The 23143-nt window shown below is 40.7% G+C and overlaps 1 protein-coding gene across 7 annotated transcripts; it reads right to left on the bottom strand.

The window, feature by feature from the left end:
- Positions 1-55: 55 nt before the first annotated feature.
- LOC119032192 (von Willebrand factor A domain-containing protein 5A-like) lies at positions 56-22891 on the bottom strand. 7 transcript variants are annotated; one of them, XM_037121132.1, is made up of 20 exons: positions 20457-20602; positions 19963-20010; positions 19535-19737; positions 19218-19440; positions 18969-19135; positions 18754-18868; positions 18446-18621; positions 18267-18355; positions 18022-18166; positions 16881-16960; positions 16662-16776; positions 16369-16527; positions 16113-16216; positions 15430-15650; positions 14925-14993; positions 14331-14438; positions 1796-1828; positions 942-1090; positions 548-671; positions 56-426 (listed from the first exon to the last, which is right to left on the bottom strand). In XM_037121132.1, the coding sequence occupies exons 1-20, from the start codon at positions 20554-20556 to the stop codon at positions 347-349; spliced, it is 2508 nt and encodes an 835-aa protein (XP_036977027.1). In that variant the 5' UTR covers positions 20557-20602; the 3' UTR covers positions 56-346. The 7 variants fall into 7 exon arrangements, with proteins under 7 accessions (XP_036977027.1, XP_036977017.1, XP_036977045.1 ...); XM_037121122.1 differs by lacking the exons at positions 14331-14438; positions 14925-14993; positions 15430-15650; ... (11 more) ...; positions 19963-20010; positions 20457-20602 and adding exons at positions 2193-2300; positions 2787-2855; positions 3292-3512; ... (11 more) ...; positions 7865-7912; positions 8362-8479; XM_037121150.1 differs by lacking the exons at positions 56-426; positions 548-671; positions 942-1090; positions 1796-1828; positions 20457-20602 and adding exons at positions 12176-12546; positions 12670-12793; positions 13074-13222; positions 13934-13966; positions 22874-22891.
- Positions 22892-23143: the final 252 nt, after the last annotated feature.

Here is a 23143-nt window from a genome sequence, read left to right as displayed (position 1 = left end):
TTTTAACTGTACAGTGAAAAGAGCAGGTGTGAAGTGTCAAATTGAGCAATTAATGTTCATTTTCTCCCAAGCTCCAAGTTTATTTTTATGTTGCTTTAGACTCAAACTGACAAAAAATGTGTAACATACTCAGGAATAACAATCAATTCATTCATGTAATGTACACAAATTTAAAAGACCAAAGAACATAAGAACAAGGGGAAACACCAATTGATAGTAAAAAGGAAGAAAAAAAACATCAAAGAACATGATTTAACTGTAACAAGGTGATGCATGATCCAATTCTAATAAAGTAAAGTTTGGAGGATGAAGTGAATCTGCAAGAGAAGCCAGTATAATGAACACCTCAGAGCCCCAGGGCGTCTTTCTGCACGTTGCAACCCAACAGAGCATTTCCAGCCTCCACACACTCTGTCACACATGGTGCTGAAATAAAAAACACAAAACAAGTCATCAGCAGAGGAGACTGAATGAGGGTAAACAGCAGATTATAAGCAGCTCACACTGTTAAAAACTACAGATCAGCTCTTATCGTTATAGTTGTTACCGTTCTGAGCACGGAGCCATGAAGCAGCCTTCATAGCCAGAAGCTTCCACTCTTCCTGAGCATCCATCTTGAAGCCATGAAGCCAGATCAGAGCCAGAATGGTGGCCCACACTTCCTGGTTCACCTAACACACCAAATCAAAGAAATGGACGTGGAACAGTCACGACAGAAGGAAGAAATCAAAGAGAACAAAGAAGAGACGACACAGAGAGAAAATGCTGCTGGATGGTTTTGATCAGTCTGACTTCCCAACAACAAGACACTACTAAGACAATACTTTTGACTTTTGAAGCAAATACAATACCATACCCTATGTTCTGTAATATAAACAATGTCATCAAAAGTGTTTTAAAATAAGTCCAGTTGTTAATTTGTGTTATCATAATTGACTCACCGATGAAGGCTTTTTGTTCTCCACCTCCTCGCTGGTCTTTCCCAGTGCAGCAGCCAGAGCTGGATCCAACTCCCAGCAGCCAGACGCCTTCTGGAGGGAGACCAGCTGCAGCAAAGAGTCTCTGGGAGGCTGTTCGAGTGAGCAGCTTCCTGAGGAGAAAATCAAAGCAAAGATACATTTTTATAGTGGTAGGCATTATCAGAAATCTTTTTTTAGTCTTTGCCTCTTACTGATGTCTAGAGAAACTTCAGCTAAATATATTCAAAAAAAAATTGGATTACATTGTAATTTAAGATTACTACACTTAGAAATATCAGTCAGTGATAGTCCAGGTTAGTGTGCCTTTATGTATCTTCACAACATATCGTTGCCTCTGATATAGAATCTGGCTGTCTTCACCTTTATTGATTATCAAGAAAATTAGAAAACGTCAAACATTCAAGTCTGTTATCTCTTATTTAGATCAGGATTATAGTACTTATAAAAGATTGAAAAAAAAAACATTGTTTTTTTACACTTGATTTTGATTATTAAAAAAAAAATACATAAAGAGCCAGATGGAGGCAAAACAAAAGTGCACAGCCATGTTTGTAGCTCTGTAGGGTTGTACTGAGCAACATCAGTGCTTTTAAATGCAAATTGTTGTACGCTAATATTCAATATGAGGCGGATGTAATTAGTTTGGCGGCGTTTGGTCATTATTAAAACACTCATCCAGTGCCTTCAACACTTTATACTGGTCCTAAACTTTGGTTTATGACCAAAGTTATTCCAAATGCATCCTGATGGAGGCACAAATGTGTGTACTAATAGTTGTCAGCAGGTGTTTCTTTAATAATCTCTTTGTTACTTACCCTCCAAATCAAATGATATATCCAAACACTCAGCTTTAAAGAGAAGGTGGAACATATATAAAAAGACAACGACAGTAAGTACAAGAAATTAAATTGTAATGCACAAAAAATCAGCAGTATAACCTAATGCATAAAGCACTGCAAGATGAATATCTTAACATACAGCGTACAACGATATATATCATTCATTAGCCCTCACATATTTATAATGTATATGACTTGTATATGGTATAAATGAAAACAATTCACAGGATCCTAAAAATAAAATAAGAAAGTCTGACTTATTACTGAAATAAAAAACATCAGAGTGAACAGTTCAGTTATACAGAGTAAACTGTGAACAGTAAAATCTGCCCTGACATGTTAATAGTGGCAGCTGTGGCATGTGTCTACTTACCAGAATCAGTTTCTCTTGCCGAACGCTGTAACGGTCGGTCAGACATCTTAGCTGGTCCTCCCGAGAGCTTCTTCATCTTACTAAAAATTCCAGCACCGCCCCCACTAGCTACAGAGAGAGCAGAGTAAACACAGCATGATATCTGTTGTGCCTCGGTGCCACAGAACTCCTTGGTCGACCAAAAACTATAATAATGATGATGTAATGTCTAAAATATCCACGCTGAATCTCTGCATGAATATGATCTGATGTTACTAGACATATATTTGTGAATAAGACAGCCAATAGAAGTGTGATGTCACTACTCAGCCGGATCTTTTTCTACGCATCATTCGATTATAGAGGAAAACACACTTAACTAGATTGTTAAAGCAGCATTATGTAACTTTTTGACCTCAAAATAACAGCTTCAAAATCATGTTGATGGTACAGTATGCACACACACACACACACACACACACACAAACCATCCTTAAATTATACTCATAGAAATACACAGATATGTTTATTTAAATCCCATTAAACAATCCACAATGTGTGTACTTATAGAAATACACCAATCTAGGTTTAAGTCTTATTTAATTCTATACTTACTATACATTGCGGGTGAAGCAGAAAGGTACATCCTCCGTGCACCATAAGGCATAGCACAGGCCATCATTCCTTAGATTTTAAAAGAAGAGTGTGAGGTCAACACATTAATAGCATCAGTCAACAAAAACAATCAACTAAACTGAAAACAATTGGAGAATTGTCAAAGAGCTCCTAACTCCCAGCACCACTGAGCAAGGGAGGGACAGAAACTTCCATCTCAGTGAGGAGGCGTGGTTGAACATGTTGCCAGGTGTAACACATTCTTCTGAAAGCTGTGATTGGTTGACCAACAAAATAAATAAAAATGCACCTTTGGAGATTATGGCCATGAATTTTTTCCCTGCAATGGTTGCTCCTTGCTCAGGATGCCATTACACCACACTGTCTTTACATAGCAGCGGTACATCATCATCATGCTTCTCAACATTACCAGTCATCATCAGCAATAGTATATCTTCAGTACAGCATGGCTTTTGTTTTTTATTTTTCTTAAAATAACACTCACTGGGTGTTGGAACATTTCTGCGCACCAGAGGTCCTTGAATCGTCTCGCCGTCCCCTTTGTTGACAGCGATGAAGGCAGTGAAGGTGCTGCTCACTCCTGATTGGACACTGAGCTCCACCACCTTCTTCTTCACTCCTTCATCTTGCTCTCTTCTGCTCTCACTCTCTTCCACCTCCAGGGAGCGAATCAGAGTCCGAGCAGCCAACCTGTGGACTGTTAATCTGCAGACAGTACAGAGAAGTGAACACAGGTGTGTACACAGATTTGCAATTATATACTAAACCTGTCTATTTGCTCCAAGTTTTCAGTTTGCTTTTCCAGATAAATTCATCATGTTGGAAGCAGACTGACACTGAACATTGAAGACACATTTTCCAAAATACCACCAACTTGTTTTGAACTGCCACTTCTGATATTCAGATATTCTGTATAACTATAACAAATGTGTTTACCTACAGTAGAAACTAATTCTGGAAAAACACAGTTGAAGGTCTGGACTCTTGTAATTATGTGTGTCTGCCACTGAGCTGACACGTGCCATGTATCAGTGCAATATTCTTTTTGCAAATAGCAACATGTTTCTCACACCTTGCTGGTTTCCTTTTACTTCATGTAAATAATCAAACTAAATTCAACATTTGTAAAATCAGGACTCAATGAATAACGGTGCGGTTATCTCATGTTTTACCCAGTGTCCTGTGCAGGTGTGAGACTGAAGTGGAGCTGGTTCTGAGAGGGATGACCTGCCAGGCTGTACTTCACCGTCACACAGCCCTCTGCTGCCTCTGAACTCTGACAGAAAGCATTAAAGTGTCAGTAAACATATTACTGTGATCACAAACCTGATGGGAAAACATTGCATTTGAAAATGTATTTTGTAGAGCTTAATGCTGAAAAAGATCCAACCAGGCATGTTTTTCCTGATCAGTTGGTGCTGCTCCTACCTGTCCACTGAGCTGGGCATAAACCAGTGACCTTTGACCCTGGAAAAGTGCTGTGATTGGTGGAGAGAGGACAGTGACAGAGATTCCCTTTGGCAAATCCCATGTGACTGATATGTCCACCACAGCTGGCTGCAGAGCAAATCTCAGCGACTGCATCACCTGATGAGTGAAAACAGTTTGCAAAAAGATGAGAAAGACACTTTAACTTACTGGAAGCATCACTTCTGTCAGAACACAAATGTGTTACTGCATTTCTTATTTCAAATGTATTTTTCATATGAACTATGTCTTACTTTGGGTTGCATCCTGTCAGCCCCTGTGATGAACTGAGCGTGACCTCCTCCTTCCTTGGCCAACCCGTTGATAAGAGCAGAGCTGGCCCCTTCCCCAATCCCAAAAGAGAAACACCTACAATACAGTGGATTAGTTTTAGACACTCAGCACTGGAACATGATGAGACACATTCATGGAACTATGTGGACGTTTGTTGTTTTGTGTTCTTGTGGTTTCACCTGTGGGAGCCTGAATTCTTCTTCACCAGATTGATAACAGCTTTGGTGTTCCCCACCTCTCCATCAGTGAAGACAAACACCTGTGGGAAAGTTTACATATCACTATAATAACCCATCACTGGACAAAAAAATGGATAACTCATATAAAAAGTGGAATAATGCCTTTCAAAGGATCCATAAATAGGGATTAAAGGACTCCCTAGACACAACTGTCTTCGGATAGGTGCCAAGCGCATTCTCTTTGGAGTCACAAAGATGACAGAAATATCTGATTATTAGCATTATTGGTATTGTTAGACTGTAATTTCACTGTATGTTTTGAATTATGACTAATTCTTAGAGCATGGGTGGGTAGGAGCCATCTTGTAGCCTAATGAGTTGGGGCTTATTACCAGTGTTGGGAATAACGGCGTTACAATAAACGGCGTTACTAATGGTGTTACTTTTTTCAGTAACGGGTAATCTAACTCATTACTATTTCTATTTTTACAGCGCCGTTACCGACTATTAAAGGTGGCGTGTTACAAATTGAAGCTGCTCAATTGAGCAGCATGTGCTTCTATAACACTAGTGGCCAAAAAAAACGTTGTTGACACTGTTGGTGATGACAGCAGGCCAGGTGTGGCTAACGTGAGCTCTGCTAACAAAGCACGGAGCCATCCAAGCAGCTAAAGCTGGTTTCTTCTGCTCCAGCTTCACAAAAACTTGTGACACAGACTGAGCTGAATTCAATGATAAACAGGTATGTTGCTGAGAACATGCTCCTGTAATCAACAGTTGAATCTGACTCCTTCATAGCACTCAATGGTAAAATACCAGGGAGAGCAGGTGCCGGTCCGCCATGCAGAAAGACATTTTCTAAATACATAGATGCTGAGTACGCTAAAATGAATGCCGAGCTCAAAAGGGGGAATAATTAAAAGTAACGCAATAGTTACTTTTTATGGTAACTAGTTACTTTTATAGTGGAGTAATTCCGTTACTAACTCAATTACGTTTTAGAAGAAGTAACTAGTAACTATAACTAATTACTTTTTAAAAGTAACATGCCCAACACTGCTTATTACCATTGGTATTAGTTCTAACAGCTCTTGAGCTGTTCATCAGGGTAAAAACCTCTGCTGACACGCATGTTCGTGCAACTTGTTCCCCATGTTGTGTGTCTGTGTGTTTTACTTGTCTCGGCTGATTAGGAATGCAGGGCTGGCTGTGAATATGTTGGAGGGGCTTCAGGATCTCTGTTCCTCCCAGATTAGCTTTCATGTCAGTAACTTTCTTCAGAGCCTCCTCCATGGTCTTCTGGCTGTACTCCACACTCTTACTGCCATGAATATATCACCTCATCATCACCAAGGTTCAAGCATTAACACCAAAGACAAGAACAAATGTTTTTCACTGAGTGACATGAGGGCGTGACTTACGGGAAGATGTGTTCATATCCTGACCCAAAACTGTAGATGTTGAAATAGCAGCCCATTGGTAAGCTCTTCAACAGGAGCAGTAGAGTATCCTTAAGGGAAGAGAGGAAAGATACTGAAGGCCACTGAGTGAGAGGGACACTATGAATGATCTTATGACAGAAACAACACATGATGAATACCCTGGCACTGCCAATGCGAGTCTGGTCTCTCTTGCTGTTGTTCATTGGACAATCCATACTTCCAGATCGATCCAGTAAGAACACAAACTCTCCACAGGAGGCCAGTGAAGACATGACAGTCTGGGGGAACTCAGGGTACAGGCTCAGCATCACTACTGGATCACCCATCAGAGAGCCTGAGACACAGAGGAGAGACAGGAACATGACCACACATCTGGCTTCTACCAGTTATTACAATAAACTCATCAGTTGGAGGATAATGACCTGTTTATTTGTGAAGCAACAACTGGACTCATTCACTAACTCACCAGGCTTGGCAGAGGCCTGTCCTGCCTCCACCACAGCAGTGGGCTGGTGGGCATCTTTGTAATAAATCAGCACCTCAACGTCTCTGTCAAACTTGTGTCCTGCAGCCAACTTGACCTGCAGTTCACACAACACTCATCAATCTAAAGAAAGTGATGTATGTTTGTCAGTGCTGAGGAACAATCACACACAGCAGACACATTAGCACTCCACCTACCGTGGCCTGGGTTTGCTCTGTGTTGAGGTACTGGAGAGGGTCCAGGGAACAGTTGGACTCTACTTTAGAGACTGGACGAGGAGAGGACACTCGGGCAGAGAAAGACAGACTGTAGGGCACCAGAGAGGCTGGAACAGAGGTCACCTGAACACTGGCACCTTCACTGCCTGTACATGACATGAGACAAGTGAGGAATACTGGAATTGAATAGATGAAAAGTGATGAAAGTGTCATCTGGTGGTTTCCTACCCTGAGGTTGGTAACGAGGGTTGAGCACAGCAGGCAGACAAAACCTCAGCCCGTCATCAGCCTGCACAGCCAGCTCAGTGACGTACTCCAGCCTGATGGAGGCGCTCTCTCCTGGAGGCAGGCTGCCCACACTCAGAGAGAAGATATCTGGACTCTGATCACTCTCCTCCAATAGGAAGGCCTGCTGACCGGAGCTCAAAGCGTCATCGTACTCCTCACGAGCCTGGAGCACAGACGACACATGTGGGTCACTTTCACTGTGTTTAAAGTGTTTTTCAGCTCCACTGTAGTGAGAAAGTCTTCACTGTGCAGCTCACCTGCTTTTTCTCCTTCACCTCAGCTACAATCTGCGTCTGTCCGATCGTAGCACTGAAGTGACAGACAGCAGCATCTCCAGGCAGAGGGAAGACAAACACAGCCTCTACTGGTTTGTCCTCCTTGTTCTCATAGTTCAGGGTGGAGACCACTGTAGCCACATGGTCCCTCACCTGCAGCTCCACCTCCACACTCTTCAGAGGAACTGACCCACAAACAGAAGGAAACCACATGAACGTAAACTGTGTGAGAGCATATTTTCTGTGGATAAAGACATTTTTCAAATTGTTGGGGATGCTGTTTAACGTTCCTTCTGTACTGAATAGTGGTGCCTGTGAACCATGCTGATCATTAAACATGTCTCTGACTAACAGTGTGAAGCAAATACGTACAAGCTTGAAAGCCTTCACATTTGATATTGATGTTTTACCTGGTTCCTTCTGGGCAGTTAGCAGACCACAGCAGTCCATCTTTGTACCTGTGCAACAATCAACAAGGACATTTGACGACTCTGTGCTGTAGTGATGATGTTAATGTAAGTTATTGTCCATACTGGACATATATTCACTTTTTTAATCTAGTCAATTTTTTTTTTGGTCTAATAAATGTAACAAGTGTTGTGGTCAGACCTATTAAGGACAGAATATGATTCACTTCACAAGAGCAAAGTATAAAAAGACAGTTAATACACAAATCAAGTTACTGACTAAACAATCAACAACAAAAATAACTGAATAATATGTAATACTACCACAAATAATAATGATAATAATAACATGTCTGTTATAATAACAACAACAATAATAATAACAATTATTATTATTATTATTATTATTATTATTATTATTATTACTATCATCATCACCTTCTCCAGTTAACTTCTTTCCACATGTCCTGTCATCATCTACTGTAAATCAGTACACTCACTAATCATTAAATACTGATTTCTCCTGCTCTCTCCAGTCTCTACTCCACCCTTCCTGCTCCAGTCTGAACAACTCTTCCTGGTGTCTTGAGTCTTTATCATTACTGACAGTTAATTTGTGTTTTATAAACCGACTGAGGCAGCTGCCTGCTTCATGCCTACAGATGGGATTAAAAATAGCATGTTGAGATGTCTCACTCTGACGGGAAACCATGATCCAAACAGCAACAGGCTCCTGTCTGTTGAACTGAACATTGTTTGTAATATTTCCACGGTATAACAACAGATTCAACTAAAGACGTAAAACAATCCCAGCGTGACAACATCAGTATCCTGCGATTGACATACTGATAATAAGCCCTCCCCTGTTTATTCTACAAATCAGTGCCTCCGAAAACTAGGCTCTGTAAACGAACACGCAGCAGAAGGAGACCTACCTCTGGGGACAGGTGTGTGTGTGTGTGTGTGCGTGTGTGTTTCCCTCTCGTAATCAGCCTGTGAAGACACCCTGCAGGTTTATAAAGCAGGAAGAATTTATCCAGTAAACCGAAAGCAAAGTGGAAGCCACGCCCACATCTGGGTACGCTCCATCTCGTCACAAGAGACACGTCGGGCGGGTAGGTGGGTTGAATCCCTAAAGCTTCGCGATAGAAAAAAATAAATGTCTGACTCGTTTGTTGTTTCCCGTTTGCCGCTGAAGTGCCGCGAGCGCTCCACCAGCAGCAGCTCGTTGTAGGTTTAAATCTCCTGCGTCATGTTTCATCATGGTCATCCTGCTGTGGCGTTATTTTCACACGACTTTTAGAGTTAAATTCAGACAAAAATGTTCATTTGGCACCTTTTTATTCTAAAGTAATACTGCATATCCAGACTATCAAGGTTCGAGCACTGCATTATCATGTCTTTTTTCCTTTTTTGTCCTTGAATGGAGCTAAAAAAAATAAATAAAAAAAAATACACATATGTTGAATTCATCAAAATATTTAAATCTGAATTGAATAGAAAACATATTTTGTCTAAGAAATAATAACAATGAACAAATCAATAAAGGCTTCAAATAATGTATAGGCTAACTAAGATAAAAGGACTGGTTGGTAAACGTTGGTCAATAATCAGGAAACAGGCCTCAGTGAGTCTCTTAGATGCACAGACTCACCTTTCCAGTAGAGGTCTCTCTCCTCTCACTCCCTGTTCTCCTCTGCCCTGACTCCTTCAGGTCAGCAGGGGTGGTGGAGTGATTATTATTAGTGTGTTATTATTATTATTATCCACTGAGGATAATCACACGTGAATGAGCTCAGCTCCTGTCTCACAGTGTGCATCCATGTGTAAAAGTGAGAAACACAGCCGATGCTTTGGAAGTAAGTCACCCCAAAGATAGTATATGGTAAAAAGTGTGCACACTTAACCCTATAAACAAACAGGGCTTTCACAATGCATTTCAGACTAACTAGCAAGCTAAGTAGCAGCATTCTTTTAGAGCTGGAATGTATCTGTTGATGTGAAACAACAAAGGTGAGACGTGCACAGAGATCACTAGAGTACTCCATTTTGTTCGGTTATTCTGCCTCAGAAAACTTCTGTTGTTGTCTCTGATGAACAGATATCGTCACCTTGCTCCTCACTTTTCTCTCTCACGTTAACACGACTGTGTCTGCGCTCGATGAAAAGTCAAATCTGAAGAGCTGTTGTCCTGTGAACCTGCCCTTAATATAGGCCTGGAATGGAATGTTGCTGTGGAGGTTCTATTTGGCTTTGATTGCTGCTTTGATTTCACACACACACACACACACACACACACACATACACACAAAATACACAGTGCTTATCCTACTGCTGCACCATCTGATGATTTGTACATGTAACACATTACATGTTAATAAAGCAAGACTTAATAGGGCTTCTTTCACAGATACAGAAACAGCCTAACTCACCACATCTTTCAGTGGGGACCAGTGGCGTCACTAGGTTTTAAGGACGGGGGAGGCTTAGCCCCCAACAGATGCACAGGATGTGAGCAAAGTTAGTGCACAAGCACAACATTTCACAAACAGCCCAAACAAAGAGGCTAATGCTATGACTGTCGTTCACAATAATTGTTTTCTCCCAAATATTTTCAAGTTGCAAAGATCACATTTTGGGCACATATGTGACTAAAATGGTTGTAATTTCCATCCCTGAAAAACATTACTTAATTACCTGAATTGCAGTAATATTAAGATACTCTTGAATATCTTTTCTTGGCCTTTTCCACTTTCTAATCATTACTCTCCTCAATAAAAGCTCAAGTTAAATAAGTCTTATATGGTGCACCTTGACTGAAATGTTTCATATTTCATAGTCATATTGAGTTCCATAACATTCCAAGACTGTCTGCATCAATGACTCTATCCTATGAAATCCTAGACTCACCTTTCCAGTAGAGGTCTCTCTCCTCTCACTCCCTGTGCTCCTCTGCCCTGACTCCTACAGGGCAGCAGGGGTGGTGGAGTGGTTATTATTAGTGTATTATTATTATTATTATCCACTGATAATAATCATATGTGAATGAGCTCAGCTCCTGTTTCACAGTGTGCATCCATTTGTATAGTGAGAAACACAGCTGATGCTCCGGAAAAAAAGTCACCCCAAAGATAGTATCCACCCGTTTCTTCAGAAGCCGTGGGTGCTGCCATGACAGATAACTACTCCCGCCTGCCGTTTTCTGTTTCCGGGTGTCTTGAAATTGCCGCCAAGCTAGCCTGAAACAACTAGTGTTCTGTCATAAATGCTAAATTGTTTTTTTTTTTAAAATGAGCTCAGGTACAACATGTTCCTCGCTTCCTGATGTTAGCACTTCAACACAGTTGTTTACCTATGTCAGATTTTTTACTTTTCAACAAGTAAACACTCACTCCATAGTTGAAAGATCTCATTTGACCACAGTTCAGCTCTTGTCGGTGCTCAGGTGCAGAATGGATCATCATCATCATGACTACCAGCTACATGCTACTGATGTGGGCTCTGACCAGGAAAACAATAAGGGATCTTATTATTACTTTTGAATTAATGAAATATTTTCTTTGAGTTTTATTTTATATCAGAACTTGATTATATTAGAGCTTAAACACTCATCAATTGACTAGTAGATGAACAGAGAACACTACTTATATAATGACTCATCATTTAAGTAAGACATTTATATACATGTTCTGTATAATATCATGAGACAAGATATATTAAAGTATTAAAAGTGCATTTTCTTCTTCAATTCATGCTCACATGGTCGTGTTTGGCAAATAAAAATGTATAAAACTTGCTCCACTAAAATGGAGCATTTATAATGTGTTTAACAAATTACAAAAATTCACTCCAGTTGTGTTATTGCCTGCAGTTTGTCTGTTCCAACTCTTTGCACACTTACCAACACACAATTGAAATTCCCCCACCAAGATAATGAGTGTACATTAATATCTGTGTTTTATATATGTATCTATATCTTATAGGTATTTTAGTATAGTTTTAGGAAGTGGGTTGCTGTTAAATTCTTCCAAGCAACATTATTTTCTATAAACCTTAAGCGTGAAATTCATGCATTTTGGCAGCAACACATTTAAAGCAACTATTTTCTATGTACAGCTGATTTCAAGTTATAATTTGTTTTGTTCTTACCAGTAATAGCAGCAATCTGAAGTTAATTGTTAAGTTAAACATCACAGTAAGAGCATGAAGTTCTTTTTAGATAGTGTTGGTAAAACACATGTGTACCTGGTGTGGCACAGTTTTAACTGTACAGTGAAAAGAGCAGGTGTGAAGTGTCAAATTGAGCAATTAATGTTCATTTTCTCCCAAGCTCCAAGTTTATTTTTATGTTGCTTTAGACTCAAACTGACAAAAAATGTGTAACATACTCAGGAATAACAATCAATTCATTCATGTAATGTACACAAATTTAAAAGACCAAAGAACATAAGAACAAGGGGAAACACCAATTGATAGTAAAAAGGAAGAAAAAAAACATCAAAGAACATGATTTAACTGTAACAAGGTGATGCATGATCCAATTCTAATAAAGTAAAGTTTGGAGGATGAAGTGAATCTGCAAGAGAAGCCAGTATAATGAACACCTCAGAGCCCCAGGGCGTCTTTTTGCACGTTGCAACCCAACAGAGCATTTCCAGCCTCCACACACTCTGTCACACATGGCGCTGAAATTAAAAAAATGCAAACCAAGTCATCAGCAGAGGAGACTGAATGTGGGCAAACAGCAGATTATAAGCAGCTCACACTGTTAAAAACTACAGATCAGCTCTTATCGTTATAGTTGTTACCGTTCTGAGCACGGAGCCATGAAGCAGCCTTCATAGCCAGAAGCTCCCACTCTTCCTGAGCATCCATCTTGAAGCCATGAAGCCAGATCAGAGCCAGAATGGTGGCCCACACTTCCTGGTTCACCTAACACACCAAATCAAAGAAATAGGCGTGGAACAGTCACGACAGAAGGAAGAAATCAAAGAGAACAAAGAAGAGACGACACAGAGAGAAAATGCTGCTGGATGGTTTTGATCAGTCTGACTTCCCAACAACATAATAAAATAAGACACTACTAAGACAATACTTTTGACTTTTGAAGCAAATACAATACCATACCCTATGTTCTGTAATATAAACAATGTCATCAAAAGTGTTTTAAAATAAGTCCAGTTGTTAATTTGTGTTATCATAATTGACTCACCGATGAAGGCTTTTTGTTCTCCACCTCCTCGCTGGTCTTTCCCAGTGCAGCAGCCAGAGCTGGATCCAACTCCCAGCAGCCAGACGCCTTCTGGAGGGAGACCAGCTGCAGCAAAGAGTCTCTGGGAGGCTGTTCGAGTGAGCAGCTTTCTGAGAAGAAAATCAAAGCAAAGATACATTTTTATAGTGGTAGGCATTTTCAGAAATCTTTTTTTAGTCTTTGCCTCTTTGATACTGATGTCTAGAGAAACTTCAGTTAAATATGTTCAAAAAAAAATTGGATTACATTGTAATTTAAGATTACTACAATTAGAAATATCAGTCAGTGATAGTCCAGGTTAGTGTGCCTTTATGTATCTTCACAACATATCGTTGCCTCTGATATAGAATCTGGCTGTCTTCACCTTTATTGATTATCAAGAAAATTAGAAAACGTCAAACATTCAAGTCTGTTATCTCTTATTTAGATCAGGATTATAGTACTTATAAAAGATTGAAAAAAAAACCATTGTTTTTTTACACTTGATTTTGATTATTAAAAAAAAAAAATACATAAAGAGCCAGATGGAGGCAAAACAAAAGTGCACAGCCATGTTTGTAGCTCTGTAGGATTGTACTGAGCAACATCAGTGCTTTTAAATGCAAATCGTTGTACGCTAATATTCAATATGAGGCGGATGTAATTAGTTTGGCGGCGTTTGGTCATTATTAAAACACTCATCCAGTGCCTTCAACACTTTATACTGGTCCTAAACTTTGGTTTATGACCAAAGTTATTCCAAATGCATCCTGATGGAGGCACAAATGTGTGTACTAATAGTTGTCAGCAGGTGTTTCTTTAATAATCTCTTTGTTACTTACCCTCCAAGTCAGGTGATATATCCCAACACTCAGCTTTAAAGAGAAGGTGGAACATATATAAAAAGACAACGACAGTAAGTACAAGAAATTAAATTGTAATGCACAAAAAATCAGCAGTATAACCTAATGCATAAAGCACTGCAAGATGAATATCTTAACATACAGCGTACAACGATATATATCATTCATTAGCCCTCACATATTTATAATGTATATGACTTGTATATGGTATAAATGAAAACAATTCACAGGATCCTAAAAATAAAATAAGAAAGTCTGACTTATTACTGAAATAAAAAACATCAGAGTGAACAGTTCAGTTATACAGAGTAAACTGTGAACAGTAAAATCTGCCCTGACATGTTAATAGTGGCAGCTGTGGCATGTGTCTACTTACCAGAAGCAATTGCTATTGCCGAACGCTTTAACGGTCGGTGAGACATCTTAGCTGGTCCTCCCGAGAGCTTCTTCATCTTACTAAAAATTCCAGCACCGCCCCCACTAGCTACAGAGAGAGCAGAGTAAACACAGCATGATATCTGTTGTGCCTCGGTGCCACAGAACTCCTTGGTCGACCAAAAACTATAATAATGATGATGTAATGTCTAAAATATCCACGCTGAATCTCTGCATGAATATGATCTGATGTTACTAGACATATATTTGTGAATAAGACAGCCAATAGAAGTGTGATGTCACTACTCAGCCGGATCTTTTTCTACGCATCATTCGATTATAGAGGAAAACACACTTAACTAGATTGTTAAAGCAGCATTATGTAACTTTTTGACCTCAAAATAACAGCTTCAAAATCATGTTGATGGTACAGTATGCACACACACACACACACACACACACACAAACCATCCTTAAATTATACTCATAGAAATACACAGATATGTTTATTTAAATCCCATTAAACAATCCACAATGTGTGTACTTATAGAAATACACCAATCTAGGTTTAAGTCTTATTTAATTCTATACTTACTATACATTGCGGGTGAAGCAGAAAGGTACATCCTCCGTGCACCATAAGGCATAGCACAGGCCATCATTCCTTAGATTTTAAAAGAAGAGTGTGAGGTCAACACATTAATAGCATCAGTCAACAAAAACAATCAACTAAACTGAAAACAATTGGAGAATTGTCAAAGAGCTCCTAACTCCCAGCACCACTGAGCAAGGGAGGGACAGAAACTTCCATCTCAGTGAGGAGGCGTGGTTGAACATGTTGCCAGGTGTAACACATTCTTCTGAAAGCTGTGATTGGTTGACCAACAAAATAAATAAAAATGCACCTTTGGAGATTATGGCCATGAATTTTTTCCCTGCAATGGTTGCTCCTTGCTCAGGATGCCATTACACCACACTGTCTTTACATAGCAGCGGTACATCATCATCATGCTTCTCAACATTACCAGTCATCATCAGCAATAGTATATCTTCAGTACAGCATGGCTTTTGTTTTTTATTTTTCTTAAAATAACACTCACTGGGTGTTGGAACATTTCTGCGCACCAGAGGTCCTTGAATCGTCTCGCCGTCCCCTTTGTTGACAGCGATGAAGGCAGTGAAGGTGCTGCTCACTCCTGATTGGACACTGAGCTCCACCACCTTCTTCTTCACTCCTTCATCTTGCTCTCTTCTGCTCTCACTCCCTTCCACCTCCAGGGAGCGAATCAGAGTCCGAGCAGCCAACCTGTGGACTGTTAATCTGCAGACAGTACAGAGAAGTGAACACAGGTGTGTACACAGATTTGCAATTATATACTAAACCTGTCTATTTGCTCCAAGTTTTCAGTTTGCTTTTCCAGATAAATTCATCATGTTGGAAGCAGACTGACACTGAACATTGAAGACACATTTTCCAAAATACCACCAACTTGTTTTGAACTGCCACTTCTGATATTCAGATATTCTGTATAACTATAACAAATGTGTTTACCTACAGTAGAAACTAATTCTGGAAAAACACAGTTGAAGGTCTGGACTCTTGTAATTATGTGTGTCTGCCACTGACACGTGCCATGTATCAGTGCAATATTCTTTTTGCAAATAGCAACATGTTTCTCACACCTTGCTGGTTTCCTTTTACTTCATGTAAATAATCAAACTAAATTCAACATTTGTAAAATCAGGACTCAATGAATAACGGTGCGGTTATCTCATGTTTTACCCAGTGTCCTGTGCAGGTGTGAGACTGAAGTGGAGCTGGTTCTGAGAGGGATGACCTGCCAGGCTGTACTTCACCGTCACACAGCCCTCTGCTGCCTCTGAACTCTGACAGAAAGCATTAAAGTGTCAGTAAACATATTACTGTGATCACAAACCTGATGGGAAAACATTGCATTTGAAAATGTATTTTGTAGAGCTTAATGCTGAAAAAGATCCAACCAGGCATGTTTTTCCTGATCAGTTGGTGCTGCTCCTACCTGTCCACTGAGCTGGGCATAAACCAGTGACCTTTGACCCTGGAAAAGTGCTGTGATTGGTGGAGAGAGGACAGTGACAGAGATTCCCTTTGGCAAATCCCATGTGACTGATATGTCCACCACAGCTGGCTGCAGAGCAAATCTCAGCGACTGCATCACCTGATGAGTGAAAACAGTTTGCAAAAAGATGAGAAAGACACTTTAACTTACTGGAAGCATCACTTCTGTCAGAACACAAATGTGTTATTGCATTTCTTATTTCAAATGTATTTTTCATATGAACTATGTCTTACTTTGGGTTGCATCCTGTCAGCCCCTGTGATGAACTGAGCGTGACCTCCTCCTTCCTTGGCCAACCCGTTGATAAGAGCAGAGCTGGCCCCTTCCCCAATCCCAAAAGAGAAACACCTACAATACAGTGGATTAGTTTTAGACACTCAGCACTGGAACATGATGAGACACATTCATGGAACTATGTGGACGTTTGTTGTTTTGTGTTCTTGTGGTTTCACCTGTGGGAGCCTGAATTCTTCTTCACCAGATTGATAACTTCTTTGGTGTTCCCCACCTCTCCATCAGTGAAGACAAACACCTGTGGGAAAGTTTACATATCACTATAATAACCCATCACTGGACAAAAAAATGGATAACTCATATAAAAAGTGGAATAATGCCTTTCAAAGGAACTGTCTTCGGATAGGTGCCAAGCGCATTCTCTTTGGAGTCACAAAGATGACAGAAATATCTGATTATTAGCATTATTGGTATTGTTAGACTGTAATTTCACTGTATGTTTTGAATTATGACTAATTCTTAGAGCATGGGTGGGTAGGAGCCATCTTGTAGCCTAATGAGTTGGGGCTTATTACCAGTGTTGGGAATAACGGCGTTACAATAAACGGCGTTACTAATGGTGCTACTTTTTTCAGTAACGGGTAATCTAACTCATTACTATTTCTATCTTTACAGCGCCGTTACCGACTATTAAAGGTGGCGTGTTACAAATTGAAGCTGCTCAATTGAGCAGCATGTGCTTCTATAACACTAGTGGCCAAAAACACCATTGTTGACACTGTTGGTGATGACAGCAGGCCAGGTGTGGCTAACGTGAGCTCTGCTAACAAAGCACGGAGCCGTCCAAGCAGCTAAAGCTGGTTTCTTCTGCTCCAGCTTCACAAAAACTTGTGACACAGACTGAGCTGAATTCAATGATAAACAGGTATGTTGCTGAGAACATGCTCCTGTAATCAACAGTTGAATCTGACTCCATCATAGCACTCAATGGTAAAATACCAGGGAGAGCAGGTGCCGGTCCGCCATGCAGAAAGACATTTTCTAAATACATAGATGCTGAGTACGCTAAAATGAATGCCGAGCTCAAAAGGGGGAATAATTAAAAGTAACGCAATAGTTACTTTTTATGGTAACTAGTTACTTTTATAGTGGAGTAATTCCATTACTAACTCAATTACGTTTTAGAAGAAGTAACTCGTAATTATAACTAATTACTTTTTAAAAGTAACATGCCCAACACTGCTTATTACCATCGGTATTAGTTCTAACAGCTCTTGAGCTGTTCATCAGGGTAAAAACCTCTGCTGACGTGCATGTTTGTGCAACTTGTTCCCCATGTTGTGTGTCTGTGTGTTTTACTTGTCTCGGCTGATTAGGAATGCAGGGCTGGCTGTGAATATGTTGGAGGGGCTTCAGGATCTCTGTTCCTCCCAGATCAGCTTTCATGTCTGTAACTTTCTTCAGAGCCTCCTCCATGGTCTTCTGGCTGTACTCCACACTCTTACTGCCATGAATATATCACCTCATCATCACCAAGGTTCAAGCATTAACACCAAAGACAAGAACAAATGTTTTTCACTGAGTGACATGAGGGCGTGACTTACGGGAAGATGTGTTCATATCCTGACCCAAAACTGTAGATGTTGAAATAGCAGCCCATCGGTAAGCTCTTCAACAGGAGCAGCAGAGTATCCTTAAGGGAAGAGAGGAAAGATACTGAAGGCCACTGAGTGAGAGGGACACTATGAATGATCTTATGACAGAAACAACACATAATGAATACCCTGGCACTGCCAATGCGAGTCTGGTCTCTCTTGCTGTTGTTCATTGGACAATCCATACTTCCAGATCGATCCAGTAAGAACACAAACTCTCCACAGGAGGCCAGTGAAGACATGACAGTCTGGGGGAACTCAGGGTACAGGCTCACCATCACTACTGGATCACCCATCAGAGAGCCTGAGACACAGAGGAGAGACAGGAACATGACCACACATCTGGCTTCTACCAGTTATTACAATAAACTCATCAGTTGGAGGATAATGACCTGTTTACTTGTGAAGCAACAACTGGACTCATTCACTAACTCACCAGGCTTGGCAGAGGCCTGTCCTGCCTCCACCACAGCAGTGGGCTGGTGGGCATCTTTGTAATAAATCAGCACCTCAACGTCTCTGTCAAACTTGTGTCCTGCAGCCAACTTGACCTGCAGTTCACACAACACTCATCAATCTAAAGAAAGTGATGTATGTTTGTCAGTGCTGAGGAACAATCACACACAGCAGACACATTAGCACTCCACCTACCGTGGCCTGGGTTTGCTCTGTGTTGAGGTACTGGAGAGGGTCCAGGGAACAGTTGGACTCTACTTTAGAGACTGGACGAGGAGAGGACACTCGGGCAGAGAAAGACAGACTGTAGGGCACCAGAGAGGCTGGAACAGAGGTCACCTGAACACTGGCACCTTCACTGCCTGTACATGACATGAGACAAGTGAGGAATACTGGAATTGAATAGATGAAAAGTGATGAAAGTGTCATCTGGTGGTTTCCTACCCTGAGGTTGGTAACGAGGGTTGAGCACAGCAGGCAGACAAAACCTCAGCCCATCATCAGCCTGCACAGCCAGCTCAGTGACGTACTCCAGCCTGATGGAGGCGCTCTCTCCTGGAGGCAGGCTGCCCACACTCAGAGAGAAGATATCTGGACTCTGATCACTCTCCTCCAATAGGAAGGCCTGCTGACCGGAGCTCAAAGCGTCATCGTACTCCTCACGAGCCTGGAGCACAGACGACACATGTGGGTCACTTTCACTGTGTTTAAAGTGTTTTTCAGCTCCACTGTAGTGAGAAAGTCTTCACTGTGCAGCTCACCTGCTGTTTCTCCTTCACCTCAGCTACAATCTGCGTCTGTCCGATCGTAGCACTGAAGTGACAGACAGCAGCATCTCCAGGCAGAGGGAAGACAAACACAGCCTCTACTGGTTTGTCCTCCTTGTTCTCATAGTTCAGGGTGGAGACCACTGTAGCCACATGGTCCCTCACCTGCAGCTCCACCTCCACACTCTTCAGAGGAACTGACCCACAAACAGAAGGAAACCACATGAACGTAAACTGTGTGAGAGCATATTTTCTGTGGATAAAGACATTTTTCAAATTGTTGGGGATGCTGTTTAACGTTCCTTCTGTACTGAATAGTGGTGCCTGTGAACCATGCTGATCATTAAACATGTCTCTGACTAACAGTGTGAAGCAAATATGTACAAGCTTGAAAACCTTCACATTTGATATTGATGTTTTACCTGGTTCCTTCTGGGCAGTTAGCAGACCACAGCAGTCCATCTTTGTACCTGTGCAACAATCAACAAGGACATTTGACGACTCTGTGCTGTAGTGATGATGTTAATGTAAGTTATTGTCCATACTGGACATATATTCACTTTTTTAATCTAGTCAATTTTTTTTTTGGTCTAATAAATGTAACAAGTGTTGTGGTCAGACCTATTAAGGACAGAATATGATTCACTTCACAAGAGCAAAGTATAAAAAGACAGTTAATACACAAATCAAGTTACTGACTAAACAATCAACAACAAAAATAACTGAATAATATGTAATACTACCACAAATAATAATGATAATAATAACATGTCTGTTATAATAACAACAACAATAATAATAACAATTATTATTATTATTATGATTATTATTATTATTATTACTATCATCATCACCTTCTCCAGTTAACTTCTTTCCACATGTCCTGTCATCATCTACTGTAAATCAGTACACTCACTAATCATTAAATACTGATTTCTCCTGCTCTCTCCAGTCTCTACTCCACCCTTCCTGCTCCAGTCTGAACAACTCTTCCTGGTGTCTTGAGTCTTTATCATTACTGACAGTTAATTTGTGTTTTATAAACCGACTGATGCAGCTGCCTGCTTCATGCCTACAGATGGGATTAAAAATAGCATGTTGAGATGTCTCACTCTGACGGGAAACCATGATCCAAACAGCAACAGGCTCCTGTCTGTTGAACTGAACATTGTTTGTAATATTTCCACGGTATAACAACAGATTCAACTAAAGACGTAAAACAATCCCAGCGTGACAACATCAGTATCCCGCGATTGACATACTGATAATAAGCCCTCCCCTGTTTATTCTACAAATCAGTGCCTCCGAAAACTAGGCTCTGTAAACGAACACGCAGCAGAAGGAGACCTACCTCTGGGGACAGGTGTGTGTGTGTGTGTGTGTGTGTGTGTGCGTGTGTGTTTCCCTCTCGTAAACAGCCTGTGAAGACACCCTGCAGGTTTATAAAGCAGGAAGAATTTATCCAGTAAACCGAAAGCAAAGTGGAAGCCACGCCCACATCTGGGTACGCTCCATCTCGTCACAAGAGACACGTCGGGCGGGTAGGCGGGTTGAATCCCTAAAGCTTCGCGATAGAAAAAATAAATGTCTGACTCGTTTGTTGTTTCCCGTTTGCCGCTGAAGTGCCGCGAGCGCTCCACCAGCAGCAGCTCGTTGTAGGTTTAAATCTCCTGCGTCATGTTTCATCATGGTCATCCTGCTGTGGCGTTATTTTCACACGACTTTTAGAGTTAAATTCAGACAAAAATGTTCATTTGGCACCTTTTTATTCTAAAGTAATACTGCATATCCAGACTATCAAGGTTCTTTGATCACGCACCGAGCACTGCATTATCATGTCTTTTTTCCTTTTTTGTCCTTGAATGGAGCTAAAAAAAAATTAAAAAAATAAAAAAATACACATATGTTGAATTCATCAAAATATTTAAATCTGAATTGAATAGAAAAAATATTTTGTCTAAGAAATAATAACAATGAACAAATCAATAAAGGCTTCAAATAATGTATAGGCTAACTAAGATAAAAGGACTGGTTGGTAAACGTTGGTCAATAATCAGGAAACAGGCCTCAGTGAGTCTCTTAGATGCACAGACTCACCTTTCCAGTAGAGGTCTCTCTCCTCTCACTCCCTGTGCTCCTCTGCCCTGACTCCTTCAGGTCAGCAGGGGTGGTGGAGTGATTATTATTAGTGTGTTATTATTATTATTATCCACTGAGGATAATCACACGTGAATGAGCTCAGCTCCTGTCTCACAGTGTGCATCCATGTGTAAAAGTGAGAAACACAGCCGATGCTCCGGAAGTAAGTCACCCCAAAGATAGTATATGGTAAAAAGTGTGCACACTTAACCCTATAAACAAACAGGGCTTTCACAATGCATTTCAGACTAACTAGCAAGCTAAGTAGCAGCATTCTTTTAGAGCTGGAATGTATCTGTTGATGTGAAACAACAAAGGTGAGACGTGCACAGAGATCACTAGAGTACTCCATTTTGTTCGGTTATTCTGCCTCAGAAAACTTCTGTTGTTGTCTCTGATGAACAGATATCGTCACCTTGCTCCTCACTTTTCTCTCTCACGTTAACACGACTGTGTCTGCGCTCGATGAAAAGTCAAATCTGAAGAGCTGTTGTCCTGTGAACCTGCCCTTAATATAGGCCCGGAACGGAATGTTGCTGTGGAGGTTCTATTTGGCTTTGATTGCTGCTTTGATTTCACACACACATACACACAAAATACACAGTGCTTATCCTACTGCTGCACCATCTGATGATTTGTACATGTAACACATTACATGTTAATAAAGCAAGACTTAATAGGGCTTCTTTCACAGATACAGAAACAACCTAACTCACCACATCTTTCAGTGGGGACCAGTGGCGTCACTAGGTTTTAAGGACGGGGGAGGCTTAGCCCCCAACAGATGCACAGGATGTGAGCAAAGTTAGTGCGCAAGCACAACATTTCACAAACAGCCCAAACAAAGAGGCTAATGCTATGACTGTCGTTCACAATAATTGTTTTCTCCCAAATATTTTCAAGTTGCACAGATCACATTTTGGGCACATATGTGACTAAAATGGTTGTAATTTCCATCCCTGAAAAACATTACTTAATTACCTGAATTGCAGTAATATTAAGATACTCTTGAATATCTTTTCTTGGCCTTTTCCACTTTCTAATCATTACTCTCCTCAATAAAAGCTCAAGTTAAATAAGTCTTATATGGTGCACCTTGACTGAAATGTTTCATATTTCATAGTCATATTGAGTTCCATAACATTCCAAGACTGTCTGCATCAATGACTCTATCCTATGAAATCCTAGACTCACCTTTCCAGTAGAGGTCTCTCTCCTCTCACTCCCTGTGCTCCTCTGCCCTGACTCCTACAGGGCAGCAGGGGTGGTGGAGTGGTTATTATTAGTGTATTATTATTATTATCCACTGATGATAATCATATGTGAATGAGCTCAGCTCCTGTTTCACAGTGTGCATCCATTTGTATAGTGAGAAACACAGCTGCTGCTCCGGAAAAAAAGTCACCCCAAAGATAGTATCCACCCATTTCTTCAGAAGCCGTGGGTGCTGCCATGACAGATAAC

Source organism: Acanthopagrus latus, chromosome 2, assembly GCF_904848185.1.
Source record: "Acanthopagrus latus isolate v.2019 chromosome 2, fAcaLat1.1, whole genome shotgun sequence".
Lineage (NCBI taxonomy): Eukaryota > Metazoa > Chordata > Actinopteri > Spariformes > Sparidae > Acanthopagrus > Acanthopagrus latus.
This window is presented reverse-complemented; position numbering and strand designations above follow the sequence as displayed.